At 47.8% G+C, this 17323-nt stretch overlaps 1 protein-coding gene across 1 annotated transcript in view; it reads right to left on the bottom strand.

The window, feature by feature from the left end:
• Nucleotides 1-17323, bottom strand: part of ephb2b (eph receptor B2b) — a 144674-nt gene that overhangs the window by 38804 nt on the left and 88547 nt on the right. Inside the window, exons 4-5 of the mRNA XM_018725794.2 lie at nucleotides 4749-4904; nucleotides 1928-2263 (exon numbers count right to left, since the gene is read on the bottom strand). Coding sequence (XP_018581310.1) covers nucleotides 1928-2263; nucleotides 4749-4904 — 492 coding nt within the window. The remainder of the gene's footprint in view (nucleotides 1-1927; nucleotides 2264-4748; nucleotides 4905-17323) is intronic.

Below are 17323 nucleotides of genomic sequence, written 5' to 3'. Positions count from 1 at the left end.
TGTATACTTGGAAGCAGCACTGCATTTAGGTAAATGTGTGTGAAGGTGTATACTGTATGTTTATTGCAGTATTTCAGTGACTCTTTTATATTTGTTCACATATCTTTATGTGACCATGACTACATGTATGATGTACAAGATTTTGCGTCTGTGAATTTGAAGGAATCACAGAAGGGAATCAATGATGGTGTCAGTGAGCAGGCCCAGTGAAGAGGATACCACGGTGCAATGGCTGGGCCCGCTTCCAAGAACACTTTAGAGTCAGAGGCTTCCGGAAGCTGCTTCTCTGCTACAAACTGCTGCGCCCAAATTTCCCTCTGAGGTAATAAGAGTTGGCAGTTGACACACAGTTCCTCAGTGGTGTAAACACTGCTTGAGTGTCAAGCACATGAAGAGTCAAAGTTCTGATTGACCGCACTTTTTTTTTTTTTTTTTTTTTTAAATTTCTCACAGTCATCAAAAGCCAATTTCTTCAGTTGCTGAAATAAACAGAAAAGGAAACGCGGAGAGGGATAAAACTTGGTTTAGACCATTAAGGTGATGAAGTCTTTCCTCTACCAGGGGGCAAGGTGGGTAAATAAGAAGATGAGCGAGACCACCGACACATGGTGTCTACGGAGCTGACCATCATTTCCGCTAGCATGCAACACAGAAGGGTCCGCCACCACGACATACTGTACATTTCTCCGAGACAATGAAACGGCGAACCAGTCCCGTTCCCCTTGTTGAAATAACAGGCGCCTTCGCATGTGAGCCACAGTCACAGAGTAGGAAACGGAAGCTGCCGCGAATACGGCTGGACTACACATGACTGGAACGTATTAAAGAGAAAGCGTCTGAGAGGAGAACGACAATCAGTCGCCCCAATCGGAACCAGAACTATTTTTCATTTAATGCTTCTCCTCATCGGACAGACATACGCCTCACATCGGTCTTCTCCACTTCAATTCATATTTGATAATGTGACATTAAACTTCAAACTTGAGTTTTATATTTATTCAGTTATCTGACATTTTTTCCAAAGCAGCTTACAATGTTAAGCTACTTACAATTATTTACTCATTTATACAGCTGGGAAATTTTACTGGAGCAGTTTAGGGTAAACGCCTTGCTGACGGTACTACAGCTGGAGATGGAACCTTAACCATATTTATGAGTATTACATTTAAATAGTAAATCCAATAATGCCTTTGCCTTGCTTGTTTATACTTTGGTGGGGTAATGGATCCTTTTCTGGAGATACTGTTAACTGATACTGAGGGAAATGTTTTTAAGGTGAACACTGAAAAACTTAATTAACATTTTTAAAAAGACAGTTATTTCTCCAAAAAAACTTACCATTACTTATCCATTTATACAGCTGGGTAATTTTACTGGAGCAATGTAGGATAAGTACTTCGGTCAAGGGTACTACAATGAGAGGTGGGATTTGAACCTATGTGTGCAAAGGCAGCAGCTCTAACTGCTACACTACCAGCTGTCCCATCTTAGCTTCCTAGCTGACACTTTTACATTTTATTCGCTGAGCTGACACTTTTCTCTAAAGCAACTTACAGTGTTAAACAAGATGCTATGAATTCAGACTGCAGGGCTGGAAAAGCCATTCAAGCAGGTGTGCCTCCTTTTAAATCCCTGCTCTGGTATCAGAGAGCATGAGAACACAGATGAACAACGGGGACAGACCTGAGGTTCTCTTTGCAGGCATTTGCGTTCCATCCAGAGAGCAACGGAATCAGACACGGAGTTGCTTGCTGGACGACTTCCATAACGTCATTATTAGGTAATTATAAGGCGATCAGCACTGGCCAACATACCAGTACTCATTACACAGCCAACAGGATGCACACCCATGTTAACACACATACACACACACACTGTGATGACAATGAGGAGCACACTGGAGAGGATGGCAGTGACAGCCACTCACCGGCCTGGTTAGTGGTGATGTTGACAGCAGAGTACTGCGGTGAGTACGGGCTCTGGTCCGAGACACCATTGACAGCCTGCACCTCAAAGGTGTAGCGCGTATGGGCCAGCAGGTCACTGATGTGCACGCGTGTGTCCGTGAGGCCCAGCTGGCGGGGGACGAACTGCACATTGTCCCCGCAGCGTGTGCAGCCTCCACGTCCTGCCCCACAGCTCTTACAGATGATGTTGTAGACCACATCGTCGCGGCCACCCGACTCCCGCGGCGGAACCCATTCCAACATCAGCGACGTCTCATTCACAATCGAGATAACATTCTGGGGCGCAGAGGGTACAGCTGTAAAACAGGTGACACTGAAATTAACAAACTGCAGATTATAAAATCAAAAATACATCTATCTAAGCATTTACGTTAATTTATTTATTTGACGTTTTTCACCAACCCGATATACACTGTTAAGCTACTTACAATTATGTACCCACTAACACAGCTGGGAAATTTTACTGCAGCAATTTTAAGCTAAGTACTTTGCTCAAGGGTACCACAGCTGGAGATGGAAGTGGGATTCAAACCAACAACCGTTGGACCCAATTCGAGCGGCTCTAACCACTAGGGTACCAGCCGCCCCAACTGAGCCACTAAATGATAATTAGATGCACAATGATTTACACCAGAGCTCCAGGTGTTCTTACCCTGTTCTTATCCATAGAGCTAAAATGACTGACATTTTTTACATTAATTTCATTATTTTGTGGACACATTACACACAACTTTTAGGTCTTTTAAGGCAAAACAATAAAAGCTTCAAGAAAAACACGGAGTTCTAATCCTCTGAAAACAGAGGACTAAAAGAATCTGGTATGGACCGATATGGACTGCTTGTTCGCAATTTCTTACGAGAGAATTTCAGCACAGTCCCCCCCCCTTTCTATCGGAAACAATAAAGACGGTCGGGTCGGGGAGACTGCAGCGCCTCTTAAAGGTCTTTAAAGGCATGTTTTTCCACTGTAATTCCACATTGAATTTTCACAATGGAACCTTTTGTTCACGTGTGATGAATTTTATGCGCTGACAGCGTCCCTGTTAAGCGGTTGTCCGGTTTGCAAGCCAAGCGTGGAAGGCCTTCACTCGATTTCACCTCTACTCACCAAATCCCTCATGCCCCCCCAGCCCTCCCCCCAGCTAGGGAACTTGGGGTCTACATCTTCTAATTAAAAGGCTAGATATGTGCTCAGCTCTGTCTTTGGGAGTGGAGGCAGACCAAGGGTTAGCAGCTCGGGTCCTAAACTTAACTCTAAATTGCATTACTATAGTAATTACCAGACAGCCAGTCACCACATCTCCCTGGTAACTGACATCTGCAGAATTCAGTAATAGCGTGGCTCTGGAAGAGAGCAGTTTTGAATCTATTGTCAACAAATTTTTGAGTCTTTTAAGGAAGGAGGTTACTGATCTGCAGATAAAGTATTTTAAAGAGCTTAACTTTTGCACTGATCATAACTGGCCTTCTAGAGCTGCAATGTTCTCCTCTCAGGATGGATTGTTTGGGGGAGTCAAGAGCTGTCTCAATGACAGATTTAGATTCTTTAAAGGAGGTATAATCTGCTTGACAGGGTGCAATTTCTGCAGAAAGCTCAAGATGCACACAAGGTGGCAACAATATGTAAACTCTCTTTACTCTGTAGCGTATGCATTTCTACCTTAATAAATGTCATATTGTCTTGGCTGGTAAATCACATCACGTTGCTTTTCCAGTGCACATAATAATTAAATATTTTCCACAATATCTGAAATTCGATGAGCGTGGTGATTTCGAAACCCTACCGAAAAAAACTGTTGACTGAAAGTCTCCATAAATATTTATATGTGTCATTCATTTTTTACGGGCAAGTGCTCCTAATCAACTTGTTAGTCCTCTTAAGTCTTACGAGATAAAGACCCCCTTCATGAAAGGAACTGATCACTTATTTACCTGTTGTATAAGTGACCTATGACCCCTGGAGCTAAAATCCATGGCGTAACCTGGTGCAAAACCCTGCGATGTCTTTATTTCACAGTGTGTGCTAGACAGCAGGGCTGGGAAAAGTGCTTGTTAGAATGTTGGTCATCAGATGGGTCCACCTTAATCAGTCAAAGCCTGGTGTGTTTAAATCCCATCCACATGACCCTGTTTTCTAATTTAAAACAGCTTCATGCCTACTACTACTATTACTCCTACTACGACCACTGCTAGGAGAACATGCAGATGTCCAGTCTTGGTTTGCATTCCCTTCCACAGCTTCTGAAGGTGCAGCTAGGTCAACCTAGGCCTGTCGATTCCTCCAAGCTGGAGTCCGGTGGCAAGATTCTGCCTGGAGGGGGCTTCCACATGTGATGCCCTTGAACTCCTTGCTGTAGACACAAGTTGTCTGCCGCAGGCTGGTCGGTCCAAGTGGGTCTGAGCGTATTCACCCTCCCTGGTGATTTATGTGTGTCCTATGCTCTCAGTGCCCAGTGCCTTCACCTTACTATTTCAGAAAGGTTTTCCTTCAGGCAGAGGTAAATCTGATGGAAAGGGCCTTCAGCTGTGCCCATCAGGGTCTCACTGGCGGAAGGCACTGGCATCAAATAGCAAGGTGGATGAGATAAAAGATGTGGCCTTTTCCAAAAAGGAGACTATTTTAGTTCCAAAGCTGGACTCAACCAAGGGACTCTGAGATTCATCAGTATAAACCTATACTTGAAAAGTATGAATTTAGTTGGCTAATTGCATTTCAGAGAAAAACACGACCAAGTGCAGTATCAATATTGACCGATGCATGGCAGTGCTGACTGTACGTACTGGTGCAGGGCATCTGGAGAGGGTCTGAGTCAGTTCGGTAGTAGCCGTTGCGGCACACGCAGTTGGTGGCACCCTCGCTGGTGGTACGACTGTTGATGGGGCACTGTAGGCAGGAGTCATCGCCCTGGGCTGGTTTGAAGAAGCCGGACGGACATGCTGTGGGAACACAGGGAGATGATCTCAGTGGACACTTGGAAAGCAAGGATATCCCAAAAATACACCTGACATTTATGTTGCAATACAAGACTCTGATTCAACAAAAATCATTCTCTCCCAAAATACTGCAGTCCCTTAGTGCTTTACAGTTTAAAGAGGGGTCGTCAACCATGATCTTGCGGATCAAAATGTATGCTAGATGTTCCAGTTCTATGTACACAACTGACATCTTCAGCACTGAGAGGGAAGACTTGTTATATCATATTGTATGTTTGATCAGAGCATCCCTTCACATTTTTTCATTTACCTGATGCTTTTCTGCAAAGCAACTTACAATGTTGAGCTACTTAGAATTATTTATACAATATATTTATACGGCAGGTAACTTTACTGGAGTATTTTAGAGTAAATACCTTGCTCAAGGGTACTAGCAAGAGGTGAGATTGAAATCTGGAACCTTTCGGTCCAAAAGCACCAACTATAACACCTACACTACCAGCCGTCTCCATTCATATTGCATACACAATGAACGGGCTTGTTCTGGACTTCTGGGACCAGCTGGAAAGGCTTCACACCTGCAGGGTATGAAAGTCACATTGGATATTACACTGACCTAAGACCCAGAAAAACGATGTAGGTATCTGTCTGAAACTGACACCGGGAAGCAAGAACATAGGCAGAGTCCTACATTTTGAAAGTGGCATCTCAGCCCTGGTGTTGACCTTTGGGAAAGAGCGACCTCTCACCCCTCTCTAGGTCCAGATCACTAGTTCATCTCTTTAATTTGCCTTTCTATCTCAGAAATGAGCATCTATAAAGTGTGTCTGCTCATCCCAACATCTCGGTGCTGACCGGCAATGACCGAAAGGATTACAAGGCATGCCAAGGAGACACATCTGCACAAAATTCTATTCAGAGGGCCCCACTCAGATGCAAGCAGAAAGAAAACCAGGGCTCAACCCAGCAGTAAATCCTTCAAAAAAAAAAAAAAAAAAAAAAAAAAAAAACTTTAAAAAGAAGCAGAATCACAGGACTGGTGGGTCCATGGGGGGTGCTGTTGACATCATATGCTTTCACTTCACACCACCAAACATTGCCCATGACTCAGACAGCCTCGGGATAATTGGCGTCTGGTGGCTCTGAGGGTTTCGGTAGGTGTTAGAGGGCAGAACACAGCCTGGAGCCTTTGAGGTGTGTGTGTGTGTGTGTCTGAATGTGAGGTTCTGGTGCTCAAAAACAACAGTGCAACAAAGAGGCAAAACAGGCACCTGGAAGAGACATGGAGGATCAGCGTGTTGAGGAGAGGCAGGAGGGGAAAGCAGCAGTCAGGAACACAGCACACAGACCGCAGTGTGTACTCGACCAGCGAACTCTGAGCTCCAGATTCTTACTGCTGCTCACGTTTTCTGAAATATTATGAAATATTAGTCTTGGCATGTTCCTCTTCCCAAAGGTAGAATCAAGGCCCACTGCATTTGGAACCACATCTCATGGTGGTGCTGGAGTCCCTCAATGAGGTGTGAGGCACAGCTCGAAGAAATGAGACCAGCGGTTTAACTCCCAAAGTGGTGTCTCAGGAATGGGATTCAAACACTGTGCAACCACAGGAAGCAGCACAGCAAGACGGAGTGATGCGAAGGAGAGACGCGCAATACAGAGGGAACAGTTTCAGGAGAGACCTCAGTTTTACACTCTTGAAAACCAGACCAACAAAGTGGGGTTCTGTGATTTTAAGGCTAGCCAAAAGGATCCTGGGGGTTTATGCCTGGGAAAGGACTCTTGTTCTTTTTTGTTCTAAATATGGTCAAGGTACCAAGCCTTGGGTGGGTGGGCTAGGTATGCTATCTGCCTGTAGAGCCTGGTGGTGCACAGGTGTCCATTCTGTCTTCCACATCTGACATCCAGCCATCCATCCATCCATCATCAGACTCCCTTCCTGTTGGCTTGGAGAAGCCCACAGAGTCTGAACGGAGGCCATCTCAGAAGGCAGGATGAGCCAAATTGACTGCAATATATGCTGTCCCCCCTTTGCTTCAGTCCCACAGGGAACCACATCCAAAAGAGTTTTCGTTCCTCAATACGAGGGGTGTCCTGTAGGCTCTCTCAATGGCACTTCAGGTTCCACCAAGCCATGTGAGCTAATTATTCCAGGAATATTCATATTCCATAACTCTTTAGCTAACTCCCTGTTATTAATATTATTATACTAACAAACACTTTCACATCTCACTGACATTTCACCAAATCAAATACTAGGTGTGGGGGAAAAGGGAAATTAGAAACATTCAAAAGGAATTCATAGACGCTCCCGATTTAATGCCGGACAGCTGGTACCACAGAGGTTGGAGATGCTTCCCTTGGACCTAAAGGCTGCAGGTTGAAATTCCACCTCCAGCTGTACTTCCCTTGGGCGAGCTGCTTACTGTAAATTGCTCAAGTAAAATTACCTGGTAAATAAATATGTAAATAACTAAACATATCTTAACACTAAGTCATTTAGGAGAAAAGTGCCAACTAAAGGAATGAACGTAATATAACGACAGAGGTGTCCCAAGTACAGTAAATGGAAAGTACTTATGTGCTCCTAATAAAACGTAGTCCCTCAACAGCTCGTAGTCAACTTTGGGTGCCCATGTTTATTACTTTTATAACACACACTGACATGAATAGCTTGACTGTACGCGCGAAGAAGTCCAAGTGCAAACTTGGCTTTACGAAAGTCATTTTACAATAAAGTGCCACCGCATCAGTTGGTCGTTTGTTTTTACGGTGGGTGATTTGCTCGCCGCTCAAATCCTTCCAAAAGCTGTCACTTAGGTTGGATTATGACAGACTGCCAAACCTGTTGCCAAAATGTGCATTTTCACAGAATTGGCCTCATAGCGGTGGGGCCGCCGTCCAGCGGGAGGCGCTGATTAAAGTAGACACCACGCCGAAGGAGGATGGAGCCAACGGGAACAGTTCCCCCAGGATTAGGGTTAGGGTTAGGAACTGCGGGACTGTGTGTGGAGTAGCCGGACAAAGGAACGACGTGTGACATTTTCACCACGGCCGGCAAAGCTTGGTCCCAGCCAGTCGACGTCCGCATGGGGGTGTACGGTCGCTGAAGAAAAGCACCATAATCCAGCTAAAGCTGTGTGCAACGAACAAAAGCCACGGCCAGCTCCAATTCACCAACCCCCTCCCCATTTGCAAACACCCCCAGCCCCCAACTCACACCCTGCCACCGCCCACCCCCTTGTCTCCAGTATCCCCACACTAAAAAATGGCTGGGTCCCTTTGTCCGCCAACACAGCTGACGGAAGCAGTAACGCTCCCCTGCCCTCCCCATCGACGCGCCCATTCAGCAGCTCTGAGTCCCCCCCAGTGTAAAGCATTTAATGAAAAGGAAAAAAGAGCGAAGGGAAGGAAGAGGAAGGTGAGAGACGGTATGTGCGTCTGCATCTGTGCATTGGCCATGAAGGGGAGCATCTGAAAGACACGATGAGGAGGGGGTTGCTGTGCGAAAGAAAAAAAAAGACTCCAAGATGCAAGGTTTTGTTAGCACAGTGGAAAAAAGTGCTGAAAGCATAGAAAATGGGAAGAACGGCAGACATTTTCCGAGTGGACGTCGATGGGAAAAGGTCCATTGTGGGCGCAATGCTAAATGGTGGCTGGGCTCCTCTTTTCGTCTTTCTCTCCCTTACCCATGTTCACACCTGCTTCCTCTGACTGTTCACTCACCGTCACAGGCAGGGTGTGGAGTGTCGTCGGGCCGCAGGACAGCGGGTCAAGACATGTTCGGAGTAAAGGAGAGAAGGGCAACACAGACACTCCCTAGTATGATGCAGTCCCTTATCCCAGACACATGCACACCACTCAGCCTGGGAACTCCCTATCAAATCCCACACACAGCTACAGAGAACAGTACAGAGACTACCTATTACAACGATCTACTTGAAAGTATGTGAACCATAAAGAGATGGTCATTATTCTTAAATCCTAAATTATTACAGTAAGTCTAAATATTAAAGTAAACATATAAAATGAATAAACTACTATGATTTACACCCCTGATTCTACTTACCTGGTGTAACGAATGGAACTTGGGCTTCACTTATTTTTACACCTGCAGTATTTGTGTGTTTCTACTACACACACGATTTCCTCTAAAGCAACATATGGAATTGGTCATTACACACCTATTATGTCACATGAGAAGACTGATTCTCATTAAATAACTATTTCATGGTAATACTAAGGGACACAAGGGGCTACCACACTTTCAAGCAGTACCGTACTGCGTTGCATCAACATTTCATGAGTCTACAGATCAAACACGATTCGACTGCTTCAGACCGTCACATCGGTGTCACTCTCAACACCAAAGCCCAAAACCACGTGAAGGAACATGTACAGCAGCGTCTGGAGTTCACATTCCTGTGTCCTAAAGCTCTGCGTTTTTACCCCCATCTGTCACCCAAGCAGTCAGAGTCCACACTCCATGGCGCTGTGAGTCTCTGTAGATCATCACCCTTCTTTCAGCAGCGGGTGCCTTACTGCATTTCCACGTCCCTGTTAATCCTGTCCCTCCCACTAGGAAGTGTCCTCTCCTTTGGCAGGGCATCACTGGTCCCGGGAATTCAATTAAGGGCCAGCTAATTCAATCAAGGCACCGCAAAGGCAATTAGGCAACTGGCATTTCCTATTACCCTGCAGGCTGGGGCAGAAATCGGACCTCTGTTGCCCTCGCAACGTCGCTCCCGTCTGATACAATTAGCAGGCAGCGGTCCCCAAAGCAGCATGTGCTACTGAAGAGATTCTGTCCGTAACAGCAGCAAAGGAGCACCCAACTGCTGTGTGCTGCCCTCCACTCACCAGAAGAACACCGACTACTGACCAAAAGAGAAGAGCCTTCTGGGAGTCACTCTCAGCAAGGATTATTTTCTCACTGAAAAATATCTCCCTCATATGATTCCATTAAAACTCAACTGGCATTTTCAGTCAGGGAAGCAGGCCCTGCCATGCATCAAAATAAACATAAAAGCAACTTAAAGGCGGCGAGTTCAAATTCAAGAAAGAAAAACGCTGAAATGGTCGAAAAGCTGAATTTCCCGCAGGCTTGTCCCCATCCTCCTCAATGGGGCAGTCTCTGCACCACAGCACGTTCTCCTAAGGGCACATCATGTCCATGGGGATGGTCAGACCAAGAGGAAGACTGCAGAGGAAGGGATGCGATACGTAGGGTGTGGGGGAGGAGAGCAGCAACAACAGCTGGAGGCAATCTAAGAGGGCCTCCACATGGGTCCTACACTCCTGCAAAGGTGACTGAGACCTCAACGTGCACATGGAGCTAGTTAGAAGGCAGCTCCTGGTTCCTCTACAGCGAGGATCTGCACTCCAGACACCCTGAGGACAGGAGCAGTACAGGCTGCTGAACCCAGATGTGGGTAACCATGTGGATATTTTTTGTTACCTTCCCCCCACCATACATGGAAAAACCAGACATCAGGCACTACCTCGTATGCTTTAGGGTGTAGTTAAAGTAGAGGTTTTGAAGAGCGCTCACAATGTTCAACAGGTGATAATGTGCTCTGCCTCAACTAATGTGTATTATCAGTAGAGAAAATAGCAGATTCCTAGAGCCAGCATAATCAACATTTCTAAAATGCTGTTTTTTTTTTTTTGAAATGTATAAAGTGTGCCATAATTATAGTATACCGAAGCAATGTTGTTAAGAGTCCTTTTTGGCAGGCTCTTCATTCACTTGATACCTGTCCCTCAGAAAGACTCAAAGGTCATCACGCTGGAGGTGGGCTTCCTTAAAAGGGCATCCAGTTTGGTAGTTTCTGACTAACCACAGTGGGGAGGAAAAAAAGAAAAAGTTTCTCCATTACAAACAACCAATCAGCTCCAGGGTTGCCAGCTGGATTCAGTCTCCATCCTGGGGTAGACCCAACAGAAGGCACGGTACATCAATCATGTACAAAATCCAGTCGTGATCTGGGACGCAGAGTCAGGCTTGTAGGGCTCAAGCGCACCATCCCCACGGCTGTTACACCCCTGGCGCCTTGAAACAGGTGCTGGGGAGGGGACACTCAACAGGAAAGATTTTTAATGATAATCAGAAGGTCACGCAAAAACAGGCGAAGACATCACCACTATACTCAACGTTCCACTGCACGTCATGAAGAAAAGCAAGAAACCTGCCTCAAAATGCAAGACTCCGCAAGCTCTATCAGCAAGGCTTCAGCACGCAGTATGCGTGCCAACCACTGCTCTTCTAGTAAGAAGAAAACATTTTTAATAGGGAAGCCTTCGCACAGCACTCCTATGTGAAGGCTTGTACTGGGCCATGAGGAAACAAAGTGCAAAGATCATGTGATGGATCTCTTGACCACATCTTCTTCCTTTCAACCTTACAGTTGTAACACTAAACACAGTTTTTGCTGTAAGATTTTACACCCACTGTGAGGAGAAACTGCATTTTGGTTTATCTGTCAACATATGAGATGTATATGTGCTTCTATAGGCTTGTAAAGGGTTAGCGAACACTGCCGGTTCAATCGATGTGCTTAAAATCTTCATGAGCCTGGACCCTCGCCGCTGAAACCTGGATCCTATATTCTTTCATAAGGGTGGACAGTTGCCTTGGTAACCAACTCCAGTAGTCTGACAGCCTTCGCAGTTTGCAAACATGGCCGCAGCATTTCTCACTGCTTTCCGGTCGGTGTTACCATCTCTATGGATCAGGCCAACTCGATGACTCAACAACTGCAACATTCTGTCAAGGGTACAGGATCCTTCAATGAAAACGAAACAAAGAGTTCAAGTGTGACTCTCACAGAAAGCTAAGAGAAGGGTGTTGCTCTTACATCTGACATTTCAGCAACAGAGTGAAGATCTTTTTTTTGTTTAATGCCTTAATTAATGGGTGTTTCTTTTGACATTTATTGAAAATAATACATCATTTGGCTGCCATTAAATCTTGCTGGGATGAAGACAATGTATGGCAATGTACTATTACAAAAGTGCAAAAGTAACTGGGGAATTTGTAGCTGGGTGAATGAAGTACAGGTAGGATGTAGTAGAGGTGGATGAAGATGCTGGGAGTGAGTTTCTCATGTGGTTCCTCTCTCCAGATCATGTCATTAGAACTGTTCCAGGTTGGAATCCTTTCATAGTGCTGCTCCGCAAGGACAGAAAAAAGTCACATCAGGGTTTTGGAGAGGGAGCATAAAGAAACAGAGTGATTAGAGAAGACGAGACAGCAATGGTGGAGCGTGGTGGGAGGCCTATGGGGGGGGGGGTTTAGCATGAGCAGCTGCAGCCCAATCCTGACTCGTTTCCCATTCCATATACCCACCAGCACCCCCACCCCCAAACCTCTCGAGCCCCAAGACTCAGGATATCGCATTCACGGGCCCTGTCCTTTGCCCCACCCTCGGGTCCCATGTGTAAATTTAGCAGAGATTAAATCAATTGTGGCCAAAGGGATCCTAACCATTAGAGATGCAGCAACAGCTGCTTCTATCCCACGTACGACGTGCACGCCAGTTCGAGAGAGCGGCAGCGAAAGCTGTTGAAACCTTTTCAGCCACAGTTGGCATTCAGACGACTCAGACGACTCCCAACTGCAGAGAAATAAAATAATGAAACTTTTGACAGCGTGTCTCATCCTGTTTCGTTCTGTAGGCAAACAACTACCACATAACACTCAGCTTCCCTTCACGCCTTTTCTCGGAGTCAGACTACAAAAGGAACGATTTCCACCAACTCCTCCCTCCAGGACTTTAACCGCTTCGTAAATGATAGTTTCCCATGCTGGAAGAGCCCGTACACTTTCAGTGCAATAATTCAGCCTTCAAAGTCTAAACCTTTAGTTATGGGCAAGTGATTAACTTAGGGAGGAGTGCAAACTTTGGGAAAAGAGGTGCAGTTCTGGCATCTCCACAATATGTATTTTTGACAAGATTCCAAACACAAGTAGTGCAATCGCACAACTTATTTCATAACACACAGCTACACTGTGACATCTTTTTCACCCCTGTAAAGTGGGTCAGTATGAACCGTGCATCAAACTTATCGTTTGTTTTTATTATTAAGTACGAAGGAAATAGACCACAGATGAACCCCAGTATGAGGACACATCCATACAGCCTAACATCTCAAGTGTAACGACTCAAGTTAATTATAGACATGCTTAACGGGAAGTGTATCCTTGTAAAAAGTTAAAATGACGGCGACACATTAAACACCCCCCCCCCCCATCGTCCAAAGGAGGATTTACAACGGCCGAATGCGTCTATCAATTACGCTTTAAATATGCAATCATTCCTTGATAAAGGACCCACAGCTATTTATCTTCCACCTCTAAATATCTCCGTTGCACTGCTGTTCCCTTAACCCAGTTACAGAAAGGCCCCACTGTCTTGTGCCTTCTTTAATTTGTCCTAATCAATGCTGCCTGCTAGAAGCAGGCCCCAGGGGTCAGTGAAATTAAGTACTCTGCTTGTATTAAGAGGTTTTAGGCATGCGAAGAGCACAGGGGGATGAGCAAGGCCCCCGTCGCTATGGTAACCCCATTAAAAGCTCCCCAGGCAATAAATTGCCAGTCCCCTCCACCTCCACCCCAGCCCACCCCTATTGTCCCACCGGGGCGACGTATCGTGTCGGATGCCACCTTTGTGGAACCCGACCCTATTGTTTACTTCATATGGGAAAATAAACAACACTGTTCAGTGAAATTTAGCTGAGAAGGCATAAATTACAGCTGTTGTCTGGGCTGCAGAGCTTTTTTCTTCAAAATGATAAGTAGAATGTCCTTTTTATCACATCCATCCATCCATCCATCTTCCTCCGCTTTTATCCGGGGCCGGGTCGCGGGGGCAGCAGTCCGAGCAGAGTACTCCAGACCTCCCTCTCCCCGCACACCTCCTCCAGTTCCTCTGGGGGAACCCCAAGGCGTTCCCAGGCCAGCCGGGAGACATAGTCTCTCCAACGTGTCCTGGGTCTGCCCCGAGGCCTCCTCCCAGTGGGACAAGCCCGGAGCACCTCCCCAGGGAGGCGTCCAGGAGGCATCCGGAACAGATGCCCGAGCCACCTCAACTGGCTCCTCTCGATGCGGAGGAGCAGCGGCTCTACTCCGAGCTCCTCCCGGGTGACTGAGCTCCTCACCCTATCCCTAAGGGTGCGCCCAGCCACTCTGCGGAGGAAACTCATTTCTGCCGCTTGTATCCGCGATCTCATTCTTTCGGTCATGATCCAGAGTTCATGACCATAGGTGAGGGTAGGAACGTAGATCGACCGGTAAATTGAGAGCTTCGCCTTACGACTCAGCTCCCTCTTCACCACAACAGACCGGTACAATGACCGCATTACTGCAGACGCCGCACCGATCCGTCTGTCGACCTGCCGCTCCATTTTTCCCTCACTCGTGAACAAGACCCCAAGATACTTAAACTCCTCCACTTGAGGGAGCAACTCCCCCCTAACCCGGAGGGAGCAATCCACCTTTTTCCGACTGAGAACCATGGCCTCGGATTTGGAGGTGCTGATTCTCATCCCCGCCGCTTCGCACACGGCTGCAAACCTCCCCAGTGCACGCTGCAAGTCTTGACTTGATGAAGCCAACAGGACCACATCGTCCGCAAAAAGCAGAGACGAGATCTCGCGGCCACCAAAACAGACACCCTCCGTTCCCTGACTGCGCCTAGAAATTCTGTCCATAAAAATAATGAACAGAATCGGTGACAAAGGGCAGCCCTGGCGGAGTCCAACATGCACCGGGAACAGGTCTGACTTACTGCCGGCAATGCGAACCAAGCTCCTGCTCCGGTCATACAGGGAACGAACAGCCCGTAGCAACGAGCCCCGAACCCCATAATCCCGAAGCACCCCCCACAGGATGCCACAAGGGACATGGTCGAATGCCTTCTCCAGGTCCACAAAACACATATGGACTGGTTGGGCAAACTCCCACGAACCCTCCAACACCCTAGTGAGGGTATAGAGCTGGTCCAGTGTTCCACGGCCAGGGCGAAAACCGCATTGCTCCTCCTGAATCCGAGGTTCGACTATCGGTCGGATTCTCCTTTCCAGTACCCTGGCATAGACTTTCCCAGGGAGGCTAAGGAGTGTGATCCCCCTGTAGTTGGAACACAATCTCCGGTCCCCCTTCTTAAAAAGAGGGACCACCACCCCGGTCTGCCAGTCCAGAGGCACCGTTCCCGAACTCCACACGATGCTGCAGAGGCGTGTCAGCCAAGACAGCCCCACAACATCCAGAGACTTGAGAAACTCGGGGCGGATCTCATCCACCCCCGGAGCCTTGCCACCGAGGAGTTTTTTGACTACCTCAGCAACTTCAGCCAGGGTAATGGACGAGTCCCCCTCCAAGTCCCCAGCCTCAGCTTCCTCTACGGAAGGCGTGTCGGAGGGATTGAGGAGATCCTCAAAGTACTCCTTCCACCGCCCGAGAACATCCTCAGCTGAGGTCAGCAGCGCACCACTTCCACTGTAAACAGTGTTCGTGGAACACCGCTTCCCCCCTCTGAGTCGCCGGACGGTTTGCCAGAATCTCTTTGAGGCCGACCGAAAGTCTTCCTCCATGGCCTCACCGAACTCCTCCCAAGCCCGAGTTTTTGCCGCGGCGACTGCCAGAGCCGCGCTCCGTTTGGCCCGTCGGTACCTGTCAGCTGCTTCAGGAGTCCCATGAGCCAGCCAGGCCCGATAGAACTCCTTCTTCAGCTTGACGGCATCCCTTACTTCCGGTGTCCACCACCGTGTTCGGGGATTGCCGCCGCGACAGGCACCGGAGACCTTATGGCCGCAGCTCCGAACCGCCGCACCGACAATGGAGGAGCGGAACATAGTCCATTCGGACTCAATGTCCCCCACCTCCCTCGGGACCTGGTTGAAACTCTGTCGGAGGTGGGAGTTGAAGACCTCTCTGACAGGGGCCTCCGCCAAACGTTCCCAACAGACCCTCACTATGCGTTTGGGCCTGCCAGGTCTGTCCAGCTTTTTCCCCCGCCATCGAATCCAACTCACCACCAGGTGGTGATCAGTTGACAGCTCAGCCCCTCTCTTCACCCGAGTGTCCAAAACATATGGCCGAAGGTCAGAAGAAACGACTACAAAGTCGATCATCGACCTCCGACCTAGGGTGTCCTGGTGCCAAGTGCACTGGTGGACACCCTTATGCATGAACATGGTGTTCGTTATGGATAAACCGCGACTAGCACAGAAATCCAATAACAACTCACCGCTCGGGTTCAGATCAGGGAGGCCGTTCCTCCCAATCACGCCCCTCCAGGTATCACCGTCGCTGCCCACGTGGGCGTTAAAGTCCCCCAGTAGAACGACAGAGTCCCCAGTGGGAGCGCTTTCCAGCACGCCCCCCAGGGACTCTAAAAAGGCCGGGTACTCTACACTGCCGCTAGGCGCATAAGCACAAACGACAGTGAGAGACCGTTCCCTGACCCGAAGGCGTAGGGAGATGACCCTCTCATTCACCGGGGTAGACTCCAACACATGGCGGCTGAACTGGGGGGCTATTAATAAGCCCACACCAGCCCGCCGCCTCTCACCTTGGGCAACGCCAGAATAGTGGAGAGTCCACCCTCGATCGAGTAGAGTGGTTCCAGAACCCAAGCTGTGAGTGGAAGTGAGCCCGACTATATCTAGACGGTATCTCTCAACTTCCCGCACCAGCTCAGGCTCCTTCCCCGCCAGTGAGGTGACATTCCAAGTCCCAAAAACCAGAGTTGGCGCCCGAGGTTTGGGTCGGCCGGGCACTCGGCCCCGACCACCGCCCAAATCACAATGCACCGGCCCCTTACGGTTTCTCCGGCAGGTGGTGAGCCCACCGAAGCTTTTTATCACATATATAGGATAATCTATTTCATTTACATAGGATAATAATACTGTTAATGTATAAGCAACCTAAACTGAGGAATGAGCTCAAATAGATTGAACAGCATCAATTCTCCCCACATTTTTACAGAATTTTTTCCCTTCCAGCATCCTTAGTTGCATTCTTTACATCACAACGTTTAGTGGTGTGGGGAGTGCGGTGGTGCAGCGGGTTTGGCCGGGTCCCGCTCTCTGGTGGATCTGGAGTTCAAGTTCCACTTGGGGTGCCTTGCAATGGACTGGCCTCCTGTCCTGAGTACGTCCCCTCGCCCTCCAGCCTTACTCTCTGCGTTACTGGGCTAGGCTAGGCTCCAGCTCGCCGCAACCCTGCTCAGGACAATTGGTTTCAGACAGTGTGTGGGTCTGTGTTTAGCTGTGCATTCAGCTGCAATAAGACACAGACATGATGAGATCCCACCTTTTAAGAATCATTTGCAAGGGAAACGGTGATACTAGTTCAGTTTAGAATGCACACAGGTAAAAAGGCTCTGATGGCGAAAAAAAATCTGAAGACGCGATTTCCC

This window comes from Scleropages formosus, chromosome 22 (genome assembly GCF_900964775.1).
Source record: "Scleropages formosus chromosome 22, fSclFor1.1, whole genome shotgun sequence".
Taxonomy (NCBI): domain Eukaryota; kingdom Metazoa; phylum Chordata; class Actinopteri; order Osteoglossiformes; family Osteoglossidae; genus Scleropages; species Scleropages formosus.
The sequence above is the reverse complement of the archived record's forward strand: the minus strand, read 5'-3'. Positions and strand labels throughout refer to the sequence as shown.